This window comes from Excalfactoria chinensis, chromosome 2 (assembly GCF_039878825.1).
Source record: "Excalfactoria chinensis isolate bCotChi1 chromosome 2, bCotChi1.hap2, whole genome shotgun sequence".
Lineage (NCBI taxonomy): Eukaryota > Metazoa > Chordata > Aves > Galliformes > Phasianidae > Excalfactoria > Excalfactoria chinensis.
Window position 1 is genome coordinate 141,162,356 of NC_092826.1, and position 14,641 is coordinate 141,176,996.

Sequence of the window (14,641 nt, forward strand, 5' to 3'; positions counted from 1 at the left end):
TTGGGGCTGAGAGGGGTGGGGATATGGGGGGGCTGGGACGGGGAGAGCGGGGAATGTGTGTGGGGGGTTGAGGGGAGGACTGGGGGTGTAGTGGGAACTCTGTGCTCCTGGGAACGGCTTGGGGCCTTTGTGGGGTCACGGGAGGTCTATGGCTGATATACGGCTGATATATGGCTGAAATACGGCTGAAATACGGCTGATATACGGCTGATATACGGCTGATATACGGCTGATATACGGCTGATATGGCTGATATGGCTGATATGTGGCTGATATGTGGCTGATATGTGGCTGATATGGCTGATATGTGGCTGATATGTGGCTGATATGGCTGATATGTGGCTGATGTAGCTGATGTGGCTGATATGACTGACAGCCGATGTGGGGCGGAGGGCTGTGGGGCCGGGGGTGGTAGCGGGGCGGGGCGGGCCTCGCTGAGGGGACCCGGAGGGGCGGCGGTGCGTCGGTCGGGCCGCCAGGGGGCGCCATCGTGCGGCGGCAGCGGCGGCGGCGGTAGCGGCTCGGGGCGGCCATGGCCCGGTGGGGCCCCGCTCAGGTACGGGGGCGGCGGGCGGCGGGCCTTCCCCTTCCAGCACGGGGACGTGGGACCGGGCCCCGCCGCGACGGGTTGGACGGGCCCGGGTCGGGCTCCGCCGGCCGTGGGGAGGGCGCGGGAGGGCCCCGCCGCGTCCCTGACCTCCTCCTCCTCCTCCTCCTCCTCTCCCCGCCCGCAGGAGCCCGAATGGGGGCCCGACGCGTGGCAGCCGCTCCCCCCGCAGCCCCCCGGGCCCGTCGCCGTCCCTTCCGAAGGGGCGAAGCAGCCGCCGGTGGTGCACGAGATCTCGCTGTGGACGGTGGTGGCGGCGGTGCAGGCGGTGGAGCGGAAGGTGGAGGCGCAGGGCCTGCGGCTGCTGAGCCTGGAGGGCCGCGCCGAGACGGCCGAGAAGAAAGTGTCGGAGCTGGAGAAGGCCGTGCTGGAGGTCGGCGGGCAGCTGGAGCGGCGCTGGGCCGCCCTGAGCGCGCTGCTGCAGGAGAGTGCCAGGCGCCTGGAGCACGTCGAGAGGCAGCTGCGGCACCGAGCCTGCTGGGCACCGCGGCACGGAATGGGAACCGGCGGGGATGAGCCTCAGGTAACGGGGGGCAGAGGGGGGAGGTGATGGGAGTGGGGGATGAGCACCAAGGAATGGGAGCCCCAGGGCACAAAGGGGGAGCCCCGATGGATGAGGGATGAGCCCCGATGGAGGAGGGATGAGCCCCGATGGATGAGGGATGAACCCCAATGGCTGAGGGATGAGCCCCAATGGATGAGGGATGGATCCCAGAGCACAAGGAATGAGCCCCAGGTCATGGGGACGAGTCCCTGGGCACAGAGGATGAAGCCAAGGTAACAAGGGAAGAGCCCCAGGGAACAGGCAGTGAGCACAAGGTAATGGAGACAAGCCCTTGGTAATGGGGATGAGCCCTGGGGCACAGGGCATGAGCCCTAGGGAATGGAGGGCAAGCCCAAAGTAACAGGGACAAGGAGCAAGTGTAAGTAGTGAGGCTGAGCCCTGGGGCTGGGGTCCAGCCTTAGGAGAAACTTCAGACCATGTGCAAGGCGGTGAGGATGCACTCAAGGTAACGGTGTGGGTGAAATGCTCTCCATGCCCTCGTGGGTGTTGTGCAGGGCGGGGCAGCAGGGATTTGGCTCCTCTGATGTTTTTCCTTGAGCCCTTCCAGCTCCTCCCCATCTCCAGTGATAAGAAGGAACAAAGTACAGATGTACCCCCATGTTTTCAGCCTTGCTGAAGCCTGGTGGTTGCCTTGCAGGGTAGGATGGTTCCTTCCCATACATGTCCTGCTCTGGGCTGCCCCAGGCTGGCGGGGTGGATCTGGAGGAGCTCCAAACCTCCTGGCTGTTAGGGGAGAGGCCTCAGCTCAGGCCGGGGCACGGTGCCTTTCCCCAGGAGCTCTGTGCTGCCACACAGGCGTACAGGGGGGCTGCGTGGGGGGAGACGAGGCAAGGCAGTGCTCAGGAGGTGCCTCTTGCCGTTCCAGGTCCCTGCGTCAGGTGAGGACGATGCTGCCTGTTTGCCAGAGCAGGAGTGGGTTGGTGTGGACAGCCGGCAGCAGGAGCTGTACAGGATGGAAGTGAAGGGGAGCTACGAGGCTGTGGTCTCTCTCGGTGAGGTTCATTCCCTGCGCTCGCGTCAGACTCTGTCCTCTCCTAGGCTGAACTTTGCTTTGCATAGGTTGCTCTGTTATCTGGATGATTGGAGAACAGGCAGTGAATGGTGAGGCCTCGGCACCGTTAGGGTTCGGTCACAGGTTACAGCTTTGCTTCACACTGCTCAGCCTTTGGGGGTTCTCAGCACTGGGGCAACATCTTGCCTTGCTGGCACAGCGCTCTGCAGTCCTGCCTCCCAGCATAGGTGTTTCCTAGCACATGTGCACCACCCTGGAGGAATTTGCTGGGAGCGGTCCTGAATTTTAGCACTGATTGTTTGGGGCTGGAATGTTAAAGGGTGATAAAGCCCAAAGTTCAATTCTTGCTGAGGTAACTAAACTCAGTCACCCGGTGTGGCTGACACAGCCTGCTTGCTCTGACTGTCCTGGGGAAGCCGAGCCCAGGCCACCCGGCCATGCAGGAGCAGCTCCTCCCCGAGGGATGCTGCTGTTGATGCCCAGCATCAGCTCTTTGCACACCCGCTTCCTCCCCCAGGGCCTGGGGACACCAGTTCCAAACCTGCTCTGCTGTTGCCAACTGAGGATGGGGAGGATTCAGCTTCCAGGACCCACGGGCTGCTGGAGGAGGGAGCAGTGTTGGGGCACGGCGGTGGCGGTGAGTCACAGCAGGGGTGGCATTGATGGCACCGCATTGAGTGCCAGGGTGTGGTGGGGAAGGGTTGTGTGCAGGTTGAGTGAATGGAAACTAGAAATGGGGAAGGAAAATGAGTGCCAAAGGGGGAAAGAAATCCAGAACAGACCACACCAAGACTCTTTAAGTCCAGAGCAGCCCGCTTGGCGAGAGTGGAAAAAGTGTGGGCAAGGCTTAATGGGAGAGTGGCTCTGTGGCCACGCGGTCCTGCTGCTGGAAGGTTTTGCTTTGGTCCTTTCCTCTAGGTTTACCCAAATAATCTCTGTTGTTCCTAACAGAGTTCCCTCTGGGTCAGAGGACTTTGCAGCTGCACTTTTGTTTTCCTGATTTCCTGTTTGGGTTCTTTATGAATATTATCACATTGTTGGTCTGCTGGATGTCCTCAGAGATGACCAGGTGGCCCCCAGCAGACGCAGCACCCTCCCACCTCGTGCCCTTCTCCCCCTTTGCTCCTGGTAGTGCTCTCTTGCTCCATCTGTAGCAGCACAGTTGCTGGTTTGTTTCACCCATGTGCTGCAGGGGAAGCTCAGCTCCTGCTCCACTGCTGGGGATACAGGTATGGGAGAGCTTTACCTTGCTGGGAATGAATTGCTGTTTCTCAGCAGGTGAGAAGATTGTGATCAAGACAGAAGAGCAGCAGCCTCAGGAGGAAGGACTGGAAATGCTTGCTTTGCCACAGGTTCCCTCTGTGAGGCTGGAAGAGGAGGTTCCCCTGGGCCAGGAGCCGCCGGTGCCTTGGGAGAGCCACGCCGTCTTGGATGAACAGAAGGGAGCAGGAGAGGGCTTAGGGGAGCTCTGCAAACAGGGGGCTGCTCAGCCTGAATTCAAGCCCGTGGTCATCCCGGTGGAAGCTCGCCCGGCCCCAGCCTTACCTTTCCCAACAGAGCACGGGCACGGCACGGAGACTGAGCAGCCGTTCGCTCTGCCCCCGGGGATGCCGCTGGGAGAGGACGCTGCCACGGAGGCCGCCTCGCTGCAGGCTGGCACAGAGGAGCACGGCCCGCCTGGCACAGCGGATGAGCCCCGTGCGCCGCCGCCGGGCTGGAAGAACGTCCGTCTGAAGCGCAACCTGCTGTCCCGGCAGCAGAGCCACGCCAGGAAGAGCAACGGCTCCTTCATCTGCACGGCCTGCGGGAAGAGCCTGGCCCACCACGCCGCTCTGCTGCGGCACCAGCGCCTGCACACGGGAGAGCGGCCCTTCCAGTGCCCCGCCTGCGGGAAGAGCTTCAACGAGAAGTCCAACCTCAACAAACACTACCGCATCCACACCGGGGAGCGGCCCTACTGCTGCCCCGCCTGCGGCAAGGGCTTCATCCAGAAGCACCACCTCCAGAAACACCAGCGCATCCACGGCGTGCAGCTGCGGGGCGGCTGGGCGGGACGGCCGCGTGCCAGCGCAGCCGGGGAGCGGCTCTACCGCTGCATCGAGTGCACGGAGAGCTTCCCCATGCAAACACTGCTGGAGGAGCACCAGCGCCGGCACACCCAGCAGCGGCCCTTCCAGTGCAACGGCTGCAGCAAGAGCTTCCGCCACCGGCAGTCCTTGAACCACCACCAGAAGGTCCACGCCGTGGCCAGCGCTCCCCCTGCCAGCTTGTCAAACCGGGGGACAGGGACCGACCCCTGCAAGCCATTGACCCAGGATAATCCATAGCGCGGGGCTGCAGATGGGATGGAAGGGGCAGCATTTCTGCAGGCAGAGAGGTGCGGCAGCCTGCAATGGAGGGAAGCAGCGGGCTGCGCAGCACCACGGGGATGAGGATGGAGCTGGCTGCTCCACGGCGTCAGCACAAGGAGACCGAGCAGCCCTGGACCCAATGGAGCTGGTCTGGTGGTAGGGCTGAGCTGGGCTGTGCTGCTGCCCAGTGGAAAAAGGCTCAGCCAAAGAGCAGCTCGGCGTGCTCGGCACAGTGGGAGGGAGCGGAACACTTGAAATCAGGGTTACTTCAATCCTTACCAGCATCGAGGTTGGTTTGGGGGTGGGGGTGGGCAGGGAGAGGCTGTTGTTGCTGGGACAGCCAGAGTCACCACGCAAATGGGGAGAGGTTTGGATAAAGGATTGGACTGATGCCATCTCCTGTTGAGCTTTGGGTGCTGTTGGGGCTGGAGTCACAGTGGGAGCACAGCGGTACCGTCTTCATACGTCTGTCTGCTGCGAGGCGTCCGTCCTTCATGCAGCTTGTCACCCCATTCCCCCCCCCATCAGTGCTGTCCAGTGTCACCCTATGGGCGCTGCTGTCCAGTGTCACCCTATGGGTGCTGCTGCCCAGCTGGGGCCTCACCCAGCTCTGAGCCTGGCAGGTCCCATAGAAGAGCAGAGCTCCCCTTCACTGCCCCACCCAGCTGCAGATTGTGGCTCTTGGGCAGCATTAGCACAGCAAAGCTGTTGTGTGCCCTCTGCTCTGCCCCGTGTCCTGCCAAGGCTCCATCGCTCGTGGGCATCCCCTCCTCCTTCTCTCCCCAGCCCAGCTTTGTGATTTCAGTTCTCACACCACATCCCATGTGCCCATCCACGCCATCACGCATCCCTCCTTTTCCCAACACAGCAGACACTGCACGCCCAGCGACCAGCCGTGCCCTGGGCTGCACCAGGTCGGAGCACCTCTGCTATGGGGAGGCTGAGAGCTGCCTGGACGCAGCCCTGGGTGGGCGGCACTGGGTGGCCCCAGTGTGGCAGTGTGAAGGACGTGGGCACAGCACCAAGGACTCTGATGGGCACAGCCACCACCATGGTGCCACTCAGCAACAGGAGGGGATGTGGAGTATGGGACACCCATCCTGGCCGGGGTGATCCCATGTGCGGCAACCGTGTGTGGTGACAGATGCCTTGTGGGGACACTGGGGATGAAGGAGGGGACAGTGGCATCCTGTGAACATCTTGGGGATAAGGGGGATGATAGTGGCATCATGGTGACACCCTGTGGACAGTGGCAAGACTGAGGGCAGGCCAGAGCACAGTGGTGCTGATGCTTTGGGTGTGGCCTTATCTGTGCCCCCACCCTCCCAGCAGTGACCTTCACCCCCCCTCAGGGCCCCCTGCCCTATTCCTTGCACTGTGTGCTGGGAGGCCGTGCCATCATGACACAGCGTGGCCACTACCATGGGCCAGTGGTGGCCAAAGGTATCCTGTGAATGTCCCATGTTGGGAGGGACCCACAAGGACCGAGTCCGACCCCTGGCCCCATACAGGGCCACCCAAATGCTACATCTGAGAGCGGTGTCCCAATGCACTGTGAGCTCCAGCAGCTCAGGGCTGTGCCCACCACCCTCTGGGGCAGAGCCTCTCCCTAAAGCCTCCCCCTGGCCCTCCCCTGATGCAGCTCCGTGCCATACCCTCCTGCAGTGGGGATCCACATGAAGGACCTGGGTGAGGTGGAAGCAGTGCAACCCTGGGAGCCACAGGGGTGTGTGCAGGTGCAGCCATACACACAGATCTGTGTGCATGCAGGATGCTCGGAGACCAGAGCTCCATTAAGCGATGCAGCGCAGCCCCTGCTCCCTTCTATCTGAGCAGCACTAACACGTACACCCTGCAGAAAGAGAACCAAGAACGGGCACGTGTACAGACAAAACATTTTACTGATTCCACAGCCTGAGAAAAGGATCTGAGATTTCATACAAAACACTGGTCCCACTCACAACAACGTTAAAGCAAATGTTGCAGGCTGGGGCAGGAAGGAGGGCCCATCTCCTCCACGCAGCCCCCAGGCTCACAGGCAGAGCTTGCTGCCAGACCATCACCTTACGGCCTGTAAGGTAGCGACCATCCCTATAGGTCTTGTGGGGTTTCACAGTGCCATCCTGCTGGGGACAAGTGTAGGGCAGCACGAGAACGGCCTGGAGCATTTCAGACACCATGGGTACGGCTGTGCTGCCCAGCCCTGCCCCGTGCACCACGGATGTGTGTGATGGGATGTGACCCAGGTAATGTCACCTTGCAGTCCTTCACACTTTGCAGGTGGCCAGGAATGAAAAATCCATAGTAACTAGTTCCCCCACTCCCTGCCCAGAGAGGGGCCCGCTTCATAATTTCAAGTAATCACATCAGACAATGAAATGAAGAACTGAAGTGTGCTAGCAGCTTGGCCTGCGTGGCGATGCCACCAGGGCTTACTTCTCTCTGTACCTGTGATTTGTGTTCCCCAGCAGTGCGCCTGGTGGCTCACGTGGTTCCTGGGGCCACCAGTGCCGCACTGGCCCGGCTTTATCACCTACCAGGCTGCCTCTCCTTGGGACAGCTGAGGTAGCTAGCGAACTATTCTTCCACGTGGTTAGTTACAGAGGGATCGTGCACGGCTTCTTGTCTCAGTGGGGACGAGCAGAAGGAACACATGAGTGCAGAGCAGCTGAGGTGGCAAGACAAACCTGGACACCTTCCTGTGCAACTTACCATAGGGAACCTGTGTTAGCAGGAGGGTTGGACTGGAGGATCTCCAGAAGCCTGTTCTGGCTCCTATGCTCCTGTGGGTCTCTGTCAGCCAACACGTCCAAGGGGGGTCCCTGTGCGGGCTGTGCTGCAGCACAGGAGGAATCCTACCCGCAAAGCCTTCCTAAAATGACTGTCTGAGGCCATTAGCCATCTTGAAGGCTGGCCTTCTTCAAGGGAAGACTCCTGCTGGGACCTGACCCCCAGCATCCCTACAAAGTGTCGTGGGTTGTCTTGCTCTGCCTGCCTTCCAGCTCAACAGACAGGTGTTCCCCCGCAGATCTGGTGTTCAGTGGATTTAATCAGCAGGATGGGTTACCAGACAAGCATGGCCAGGACACGACAGGATCCCAGTGATGCCCCCTTCTCCACCTGGCATCGTGGCCAAGAAGCAGTCACTGAAATGAAAAGCTCATTGAGAATTCACTCTGATTTTCCAGTTTGAGAACCTTCTGTCCATCCATGTCACTGTTAAACTCTGTTTCCAAAACAAAGTGGTCAGCTCCAGCATCATAAAACAGCTGAGCTCAACAGCTGCTTACAACTTCCTTTGCTGGGCTGCAGGAGACACACCTGCTCACATGGGGAGGTCAGTCTGGGAAAGCTTCATGCATCAGCCAGCAGACACAAAACTGAGGGGTGGTAAAGCACTTTGTATCACCAGGGGCTTCTGGAATTTGCTGTGCATAATGGCATCCAGGCTTTGATTCATTCTGCAACCACGGGAAGTCCATCTGACAAATGGTATCCAACCCCAGTGGCCCACTGTGTGCAAAATCTGTCCTGATGCCTGGTCTCTCCCTAGGGAAACAAGCAATTTGGATCTCTCCTGTTATCTGCTGCTTCCCAAACTGCCACCCTATTTCAAAGTCTCAGAACAGGCAGGACTGCGCTCCCACCATAGCAGCGGATGCAGCAGTTCTTGAATAGGAACTGGTGCTGCTTGAGGATGCCTTCCAAGTTGGGCTATCACAAGACTAGGATGATCTGAAGTACGTGTTCTGCAGCAACCACCAGGAGTGCGTTCACTGAACAGCTCTGGCTGCAGTGGGCGCAGAGCTGACACTTCTTGAGTGCCTGGTTTAGTGGGTGAGGAGCGCTCTGGCAGGGCGCTCCGGGGCTCCTTAGGGCTGGGGCCAGCTGGGTGCTGCTGCGGCAGACACGGGCTGCTCTGCTTTGGGCTGCTGGTTCTCTAGGGCTTTCTGCCGTTCGTGTATTTGCTCATGGCGCAGCAGGTGAGATCTGCGGGAGAAGCATTTCTTGCAGGTGGCGCAGCAGAAGGGCTTGTGGGTCTTCAGGTGACGCTGGAGGGAAGAGGGGCACGAGAGACTCTTATTGCAAAGACTGCATTTAACCACACTCCTTGTATGAGTGCTAGGCATCGGCTGTTGGGAGGAATTGGGTCTGGAGGGCTCCTCCTTGGCCTGGCACAGCCAGGAGGACCCCCCTGCACGTGTCCTGTAAGCCAGACTTTGGGCACTGCCATAGAGAGACCTGCAGAGCTTCCTCCTCGGCCCCATCCTCAATTCTGGGTGGGTGTTCCCCCAGACCTTGGCCGCAAAGGCCCTTTCTTGCATGTGGATGCCCTGGTGAAGGACCAAACGATTTTTGTCAGTGAAGCTGATCTCACATATGGTGCATTCATAGGGCCCCTCCTTGGCGTGGCTCCGCTGGTGGATGATGAGGTTGATTTTCAGACGGAAGCGCTTCCCGCACTCGGTGCAGGGATGCGACCACTCGCGCACGTAGCCGCGCCGGCAGTCGCCCATCAGCAGGCCATTGCTCGCATACCTGCTTGGCTTCTTCTTGCTCTTGGGCTTGGCTTGCTCTCCTTCTGGGCACTTCTGGATCTCTGGGTCAGGAGAGGACGCAGATGCCTCCTGTGATTCCATGGGCTCTTCCTCTTTCACCTTGACGCTCTCAGGAAGAGAAGCCGCTTCAGAGGCCTTTTCATTTTCTAATACTTCTTCTGAAAGGAGACAGTGCAGCCATGAGTCACTCACCCTCCTCGAGCAACCCGAGGCTGCGGTCAGGTCTCAAAGCACTGAGCACACTCCTTAATTGAGCTGCCAGGTGCAGGTGCTGCTGCAGTTCCTGCCCACACACACTAAGCAAACCAGCGTGGTGCCAGGGGCAGATCTGCTGCTCCAGGGAAGAACCCGGCTATGATTTGCTGCAGTGCCACCAGGGCAGGTTGTGCAAAGGAGCCCACTCCTAAAACCACAATACCAACAACGTCCACAAGGTGTAGCACGTTAAAAAGTGATCAGAGAGCTGCGTTTTGCTGAACCTCAGGGCTTTTTGCTTCTGTCAAGCTTGTGTCTGTCAGTCAATGCCAAATGTTGCAGGCAAATGAGCACATTTCCCCTAATTTCTGACAGAGCCACCTGCAATTGGACTCATTCTTTCTGTGGAGATGATAGAGCTGAACACCCTGCCTGGCACCAGACTCCTTCCCTACTGGGTAGCAAAAGAGAGGTCTGAAACCTTCCCCTCAGCCCTCATCTCAAGCCTGTTGGAGCTGCTTCCTGCCTGCTGTGCGCTGCATCTCCCACACAAGGGGTTACTCACCAGAGCCAAACTCTGCTGGGTCATCTTCCACCTCTGAGTCGGGATGATCTTCCCTGCTCAACTCCTCTTCCTGTGCACCCACAGACAAAACACGCATCACCACTCTGGGAAATTCTGTTTGTAAAGGAGACAAAAGCAATTTTAAACACCCCCGGTCAGCTTCCATCACCTTGCTTTGGTGTGATGCTAACTGGAGATGTGTGACATGCACGGTGAGGCACTGGCACAGCTGCCCAGAGGTGGGGGGAGTGTCAGCATCCTTGGCAGTGTTTCAGAACAACGGAGATGTGGCGCTGAGTGGGCATGGTGAGGGTGGGTTCATGGCTGGACTAGATTTACGTGGTCTTTTCCAATCTAAAATGATTCTATGACATCAAAAGCATGCAAGGTATCGGCAGGCATTGGAATGAAGCCACACACAAGGATCAAAAGCAGAGAGAGGTCTGGAAAGAGTCACTGAAGTGCCACAAACTGTCACTTCTGCAGAGCAGCCTCATCCCAACTCCACTCTCTCTACTGACCATAGAGATGGCATTTCATTCCATGACTTGCGTTAACAACATTAAACACCTTCCAATTTTCCCTAAAATTGCACACTAACAGCACACCCCAGGACTTCTGCCTTCCCCTGCTAATGCTCCTCTAAGCACAGAGGCCAGCCATACCCTCCTCCAGACACTGCTGGGAGATCTGAGAGCAGGGACAGGAACAGAAGGGGAAGCGCATCCTCCTGGCACCCAGGGAACTTACTTGTGCCACCTTTCACAGGGACTTTATCTTTCCCCAAGGGCTCTTCCTTCTGGTCCGTCTCCTTCAGTGTTTGTGGGGCCTCCTGACCATCTTGGACACACGGCTCTGGGGGCTTCTGACTGTCTTGGACACCGAGCTCTTCATTCTGGGATGGGATGTCAGGATTGGACACAGCACACTCTGCTCATGGACAGAGAAGCAGATGACAGCGTGTTTTGTTAGGAACTGGTTACACCATTCCTCTGCTGAAAGGTCAGAAACTCCACAATGACTGTTCCTCCTTAACCCCAGAGATGGCAGCTGGTAAGGACAGACACAAATGTTATCCATGCTCTAACAGGCAAAGTGGTGCTGATTTCATGGCGTTATGGCAGGATCCACCCATAAAGCACAGCTGTAGCTCAAGGACAGAAAAAATCTGAGTAACAGAACATGACTTGAAATCGGAATGGAGAGGGAAAAACATACCCATAGAACATCACGTTCTGTCTTCTAGGGAGCACTTCATAAACCAACCTGCACAGTCATGATGGGGCTCCTATAGTTTCAGGGTAACTTTCCTTCAAGGACAGAGCCTGCCCTTTGCTTCTGTCAGTGCTCACTCTGCCTTTCCTGAAGCTTCTGTAGCCCCCAACCTCTAATTTTGACAAGAAATAGCTCACAAACACAGCTCCACCTTTGACTCTGACTGTATCTTTCCAGCACCTCCTACCTTTCTTTCCTGGCCTTCACAATCTGGCAGTTAATTTTTCCAGCTCCTTCTTGCCATGCCCCATGGCTCTCCTGACTCCTTGTGCAGCCCCTAGGGCTAGCAGGTCTGATCCAGCCTCCTCCCTCTATTGCAGGCTCCTACTTCCAGCCAGGTCTCATTTCAGCAAAGCAAACAGTGCTGTCTTCAGAAGCGTTAGGGCTGATGCGTGCAATCAGGTGAAGGACTGCAAAACTGCACGGGAAAAGGGCTGGAAGAGACCACGAGGTCTGCCCCACTGCTGCAGGCTCTACCCGAGCCCTTTGTCTGTCTCCATGGGATTTATCTGGCCAAGCATAAACATTTCTCTTGGAAGTAAGATTTGAGGCACTCCATGGAGATTTAGACAACACAACCAACAGAACCACAGCGCAGGTCATTCAATGGGAGATCTGACAAGGCTGGGACAGGAACTGCCATGTCCCTCTGGCACATGTGAAACTTACCCCTGTCAGCTTCCACATGGACACCGTTTCCCAAAGCCTCTTCCATCTGGTCCATCTCTTCTGTTGCCTGCAGGGGTTCCTGATGATCCTCGATGCATGTCCGAAGGGCATCCTGACCATCTCTGATACACGTCTGTGTGGGTTCCTGACCATCTCTGAGGCATGTCTTCAGCAGCTCCTCACTGTCATTGCTGCTACAGCCCTGTATGGGCTCCTCGCTGTCTTGAGCGTGTGCCTGAAGAGGATCCTCATTGCCTGGGTTGTGTGTCTGTCTGAACTCCTGCTCATCCTGGATGGTCCGTGGGGGTTCTGGACTGTCTTGGTCAAGTGTCTCTGATGGCTCCCAATGGTCTTTGACACAAAGCTCTTCACCCCTCTCAATTCGAGACAGGATGTCAGGCTTGGACACAGCATAGTCTGCTCAGGGCCAGAGAAGCAGAGAACAGCACATTTGGTTAGGAACCAGCTATGCTGTTACTGTAGCAAATTGCCCAGCGCTTCAGAGTGACCATCCTTCCCTAGCCCCCAAGGCTGGAACGCAGCCTGGACAGACACCGACCTCCCACCTGCACTGACAGGAGGGAGAACAGTGGTCCCATGGGGGGATTCATTCATCAGCACAGCTCTTGCTCGGGTAACAGCAAAGATCTAAATACTGGACCTAAAACCTTAAAGGAATGCCTCTGAGTTTCACATCTCCCTCCAATCTCAACATCAGCAGTGATGTGAAGACGCCTGACCTATCGTTATCAAATTAGTTTAGTTCTGAGGCAGGGACAGAAAGATTCCTCCTGTATAGAGATGGCTACGTCAGTAACTGCATGGACCACCACACTACTAGCTGTGCCCAAGAAACACTTTCTGATGAGAGATATCTTCTAGCCCAAGCCATCCAAGAGCATGTCAAATGTCCTTAGAAGGTCTGAACATGATTAAGTTGGTTCTTTACCAAGGCAAGTGAAAATGTCCCTGTCACTTTAAATCAGTGCTAAAAGGACAGAAAACAAAACGTTGTTCAAGATGCAATTTTCAGACTTCACTTAAATAATTCCTGAACCGTGCTGGAAGATCAGGACGACTCCCTGTCCAACCTGACTCCTCTTATATAGTCATTAAGAATATAATAGATGCGGTTTGCATTATTATTATCACTACTGTTAATTATTACTACTACATATTACTTATCACTTACAGGTTTTGTTTACTGATAACAAGCAGGAAGGATGGAAAAGGATGGAAAACGAATAGGGCTGGCTGCCCAGGTTCTGCAAGCTACGGGCGACCAGTCCCACTAAACAAGAAACAGCCCGAGTTACGCAGAGGAGAAGCTCACGGGGAGAAGCAGAGCCCATGCCTTACCCAGGGAGATCAGGGTCTCGTAGTTTGCCCTCATCACAGCTTTGTACAGATCCTTCTGCCAGCTGTCCAGCCTCTCCCACTCCTGCTCGTTGAAGTACACAGCAATGTCATCAAATGTGATGGGTACCTGGAATCACAGATTAATCAATTCATCACACTTGGTCACTTGCACGCTGCAATTACAGATAAATGGACATAGCACATGTGTAGGGAATCACAGCACGGCCTGGGCTGCAAAGGCCCACAGTGCTCATCCAGCTCCAACCCCCTGCTATGTGCAGGGTCAGCAACCAGCAGCCCAGGCTGCCCAGAGCCACATCCAGCCTGGCCTTGAATGCCTGCAGGGATGGGGCATCCACAGCCTCCTTGGGCAACCTGTTCAGTGCGTCACCACCCTCTGGGGGAGAAGCTTCCTCCTGAGGGCACAGCATGTCTGGACACACTGGGGCTTGAAAGCCTTGGTTTCACAGCTGCTCATCTGCCCCAGCCCATGGCTGAGAGCAGGGCGCTCCAGCATCTCCCAACCCCTCCACAGCCACCCATGTGACATTCGTGCCTCCATGGGCCTGCAGCTCCTCAGACAACTCCAGGTGGGACTGGCACCAGGATCAGAGCTGCAGGACTAGCACAAAAGCCGCAGCCCACGCTGCAGCTACAGGATCTCTGCCATGCTCTCTACCACCTCTCCGTGCATTGACGCTTGCAGCTCCAAGGCTCATCATCCCAACCGCAGGGATGGGAACCAGCAAGGCGTGAAGGGCTCATGGCCTTGGCGGCTGCTGTGGCAGGATAGTGAGCATAGGCTCCATGTCTTTACCTTGGGTACCTCACCCCTGGTGCCGGGGGGCAGCCGCAGGATCCAGAAGTTCCTATTCTTCAGCAGGTTCTCCATGTTGTCCAGGCGCTGCTGGAGGTGCCCGTAGCCCTGCAGCAGATTACCCAGAGCTGCCAGGTTGCTTCCCATCTCTCCCAACAGGTTCTCAAAGGCCAATAGCCGTCGTTCGGCCTTTTCGGTTCGACTCCAAAGCTCTTGCAGCTGTTGGGCCTGAGCTTCGCCTTGACCCGCAGCCTGAGCCGCCCGGGCCCTGCGGGTGCGCGTGCTCCACGACGAGGCCTGGAAGGAAAACGAGAGTGATGGATAAACGGGATGGAGCCCAACAACACGGGGGGACTCCTGGAAACACCCCCACCCCACAGCACCCGGTAACCCCAGATGCACTCCCCCAACCCCCGTGTGGCCGCTGCCGGGCCCCGCGGGGTTCCGGAGGGTCCTTCGGGCCGGGCCGGGCCGGTTCGGCCCGGCCCGGCCCGAAGGACCCTCCGGAACCCCGCGGGGCCCGGCCCAGACCCCCACCTCAGCGAGGCCCGTGCAGGACATGGCCGCCGCCGCCGCCGGCACCGCACGCCCTGAGGCCGCCGCGCTCCGCCGGGCCGCAAGGGGGCGCCTCTCACATGGGCGGAGCCGAGCGCGGCGATCGAGCGCC

At 57.6% G+C, this 14,641-nt stretch overlaps 2 protein-coding genes across 4 annotated transcripts; one reads left to right on the plus strand and one right to left on the minus strand.

Moving 5' to 3' along the window:
* The first annotated feature begins 434 nt into the window (after positions 1–434).
* Positions 435–4,923, plus strand: LOC140249128 (zinc finger protein 212-like). 2 transcript variants are annotated; one of them, XM_072330451.1, is made up of 5 exons: positions 435–556; positions 735–1,130; positions 2,038–2,164; positions 2,702–2,821; positions 3,460–4,923. In XM_072330451.1, exons 1-5 carry the CDS (start codon positions 533–535, stop codon positions 4,509–4,511), a joined length of 1,719 nt encoding a protein of 572 aa, XP_072186552.1. In that variant the 5' UTR covers positions 435–532; the 3' UTR covers positions 4,512–4,923. The 2 variants fall into 2 exon arrangements, with proteins under 2 accessions (XP_072186552.1, XP_072186553.1); XM_072330452.1 differs by having other exon boundaries at positions 3,463–4,923.
* A 1,496-nt stretch (positions 4,924–6,419) lies between these two features.
* Positions 6,420–14,619, minus strand: LOC140249122 (uncharacterized). Of its 2 annotated transcripts, none has more exons than XM_072330441.1 (7): positions 14,512–14,619; positions 13,975–14,271; positions 13,158–13,284; positions 11,799–12,215; positions 10,605–10,784; positions 9,855–9,968; positions 6,420–9,252 (listed from the first exon to the last, which is right to left on the minus strand). In XM_072330441.1, exons 1-7 carry the CDS (start codon positions 14,533–14,535, stop codon positions 8,408–8,410), a joined length of 2,004 nt encoding a protein of 667 aa, XP_072186542.1. In that variant the 5' UTR covers positions 14,536–14,619; the 3' UTR covers positions 6,420–8,407. The 2 variants fall into 2 exon arrangements, with proteins under 2 accessions (XP_072186542.1, XP_072186544.1); XM_072330443.1 differs by having other exon boundaries at positions 6,426–9,249.
* Positions 14,620–14,641: the final 22 nt, after the last annotated feature.

Coding starts and splice junctions, on each gene's coding strand:
- LOC140249128 (XM_072330451.1), top strand. CDS start 533: ATGGCCCGGTGGGGCCCCGCTCAG. Junction 557..734: donor CCCGGTGGGGCCCCGCTCAG/GTACGGGGGCGG, acceptor CCCCGCCCGCAG/GAGCCCGAATGGGGGCCCGA. Junction 1,131..2,037: donor CCGGCGGGGATGAGCCTCAG/GTAACGGGGGGC, acceptor TTGCCGTTCCAG/GTCCCTGCGTCAGGTGAGGA.
- LOC140249122 (XM_072330441.1), bottom strand. CDS start 14,535: ATGTCCTGCACGGGCCTCGCTGAG. Junction 12,216..13,157: donor CGAGACCCTGATCTCCCTGG/GTAAGGCATGGG, acceptor GGCCCTGAGCAG/ACTATGCTGTGTCCAAGCCT. Junction 9,253..9,854: donor CCCAGCAGAGTTTGGCTCTG/GTGAGTAACCCC, acceptor GTCTCCTTTCAG/AAGAAGTATTAGAAAATGAA.